Consider the following 1,352-nt stretch of genomic DNA (forward strand, 5'->3'; position numbering starts at 1 on the left):
GATGCTGCACCATGGGAAGCACTGGAGGTCCATGTGCAAGGGGCTCATCCTGGGGACCCTCCTGACCAGCTTCATGCTGCTGCTCTACTCCTACGCCATCCCCCCGCTGCAAGTCAGCGTGACAGAGTGAGTGTGGGGTCCTCATGTGTCATCCCTGTCCCCCTTGCCGAGAGCTCGGCCACCCTGTTTCACGCTGGGCACCCCCAGCCAGAGATGGTCCTCAGGCTTGCTGGGCTCTGGTGGCTTCACGCCATGATGTCCCCTTCCCACAGCCTCCCACTGGAGACTGCTCCTTGTCCCATGGGGTGGAGGGGAAGGCACACAGGGCTGGGGATGCTCACCCCGGCACTCAGCTCCTGGACGATGCAGGGGGTGCAGGAGACCCGCTGTGGCTTCGTGTCACCTGAATGAAAGAAAAGTATTGTGGGAGACGTTTCCCCCAGCCTGGAGCAGTGGGGAGAGCCCAAGCAATTCTTTGGGTGCTCTTTATCAAGGGCTTGTCCTTCATGAGCGACCCAAGCGCTGCTGCTCGTAAAACCATAAGGATGGACACGGAGATGTTCAAAGCTCTCTGCTGCCCGGTGTGGTGCTCGCAGGGCTCGGCTCCTGGCCGTCCCTTCTGGCACTCAGTTTATCTCAAGGCTTATAAACAAGACCTACCCGTGGGTTATTCCATAAGCTATGTGCCAACCCGCACTGCCAGGTGGGTTCGTTATCAGGGATCGGCTTTGTGACTTCATTAACAGCGTCCAAAGTCATTTGATGCTGTGGTCTCCGTTCCCAGTCTCGGGCATCTCAAATATCACACAAGTTGCTCTCAGTGCTCCCTCTCAGAGCTTGTCGGTGGGGCCCTGAGCTGGAATTACTTCCCTGTTTGCTGGTGTGTTGGATCCAGCATGGCTCCTCCAAGGGGCTGAGAGTTTCCAGAGCTCGCAAGAACCTCAGCCTCTGTCCTTGGGGATACGGCCATGGAGAGCTCATCTCAACATCACCTGCACCAGGGCCACCATGACCATGTCTGCAGGGAGGGATGGGGACCTCCTGCTCAGGCTGCGCTGGTGCTGCTGGGGGCTGACCTCCATGAAGACCCCCGTGGCAGCACATCCTCGGTGTCTGGGGTGGTCCAGGGGGTGAACGAGCCTGGTTTGGTGGCTCGGAGGTGCAGCTCACGTTCAGAGGGCTCATGAGGGTGGTGGACTCTGCCAAGGGGTTCCTGTGGGGCGGGCGCCCCGGTCCCACTGTGGGTGAAGTAAGGGGCTCTGCCCAAAGTCGGGCTCACCTCCACTGGTTCAGCACCCGTTCCCAGGACCAGCACCCATCCCCAGGTCCAGCTTCTCCCGGAAGGAAAATGG

The 1,352-nt window shown here is 59.7% G+C and overlaps 1 protein-coding gene across 1 annotated transcript in view; it reads left to right on the forward strand.

Annotated features, from left to right (window-relative positions):
• Position 1: 1 nt before the first annotated feature.
• Positions 2–1,352, forward strand: part of GAL3ST1 (galactose-3-O-sulfotransferase 1) — a 2,550-nt gene continuing 1,199 nt past the window's right edge. Inside the window, exons 1-2 of the mRNA XM_009874135.1 lie at positions 2–126; positions 1,087–1,249. Of these exons, the coding sequence (XP_009872437.1) occupies positions 2–126; positions 1,087–1,249 (288 nt within the window). The remainder of the gene's footprint in view (positions 127–1,086; positions 1,250–1,352) is intronic.

Source organism: Apaloderma vittatum, unplaced genomic scaffold (genome assembly GCF_000703405.1).
Source record: "Apaloderma vittatum isolate BGI_N311 unplaced genomic scaffold, ASM70340v1 scaffold41997, whole genome shotgun sequence".
Taxonomy (NCBI): Eukaryota; Metazoa; Chordata; class Aves; order Trogoniformes; family Trogonidae; genus Apaloderma; species Apaloderma vittatum.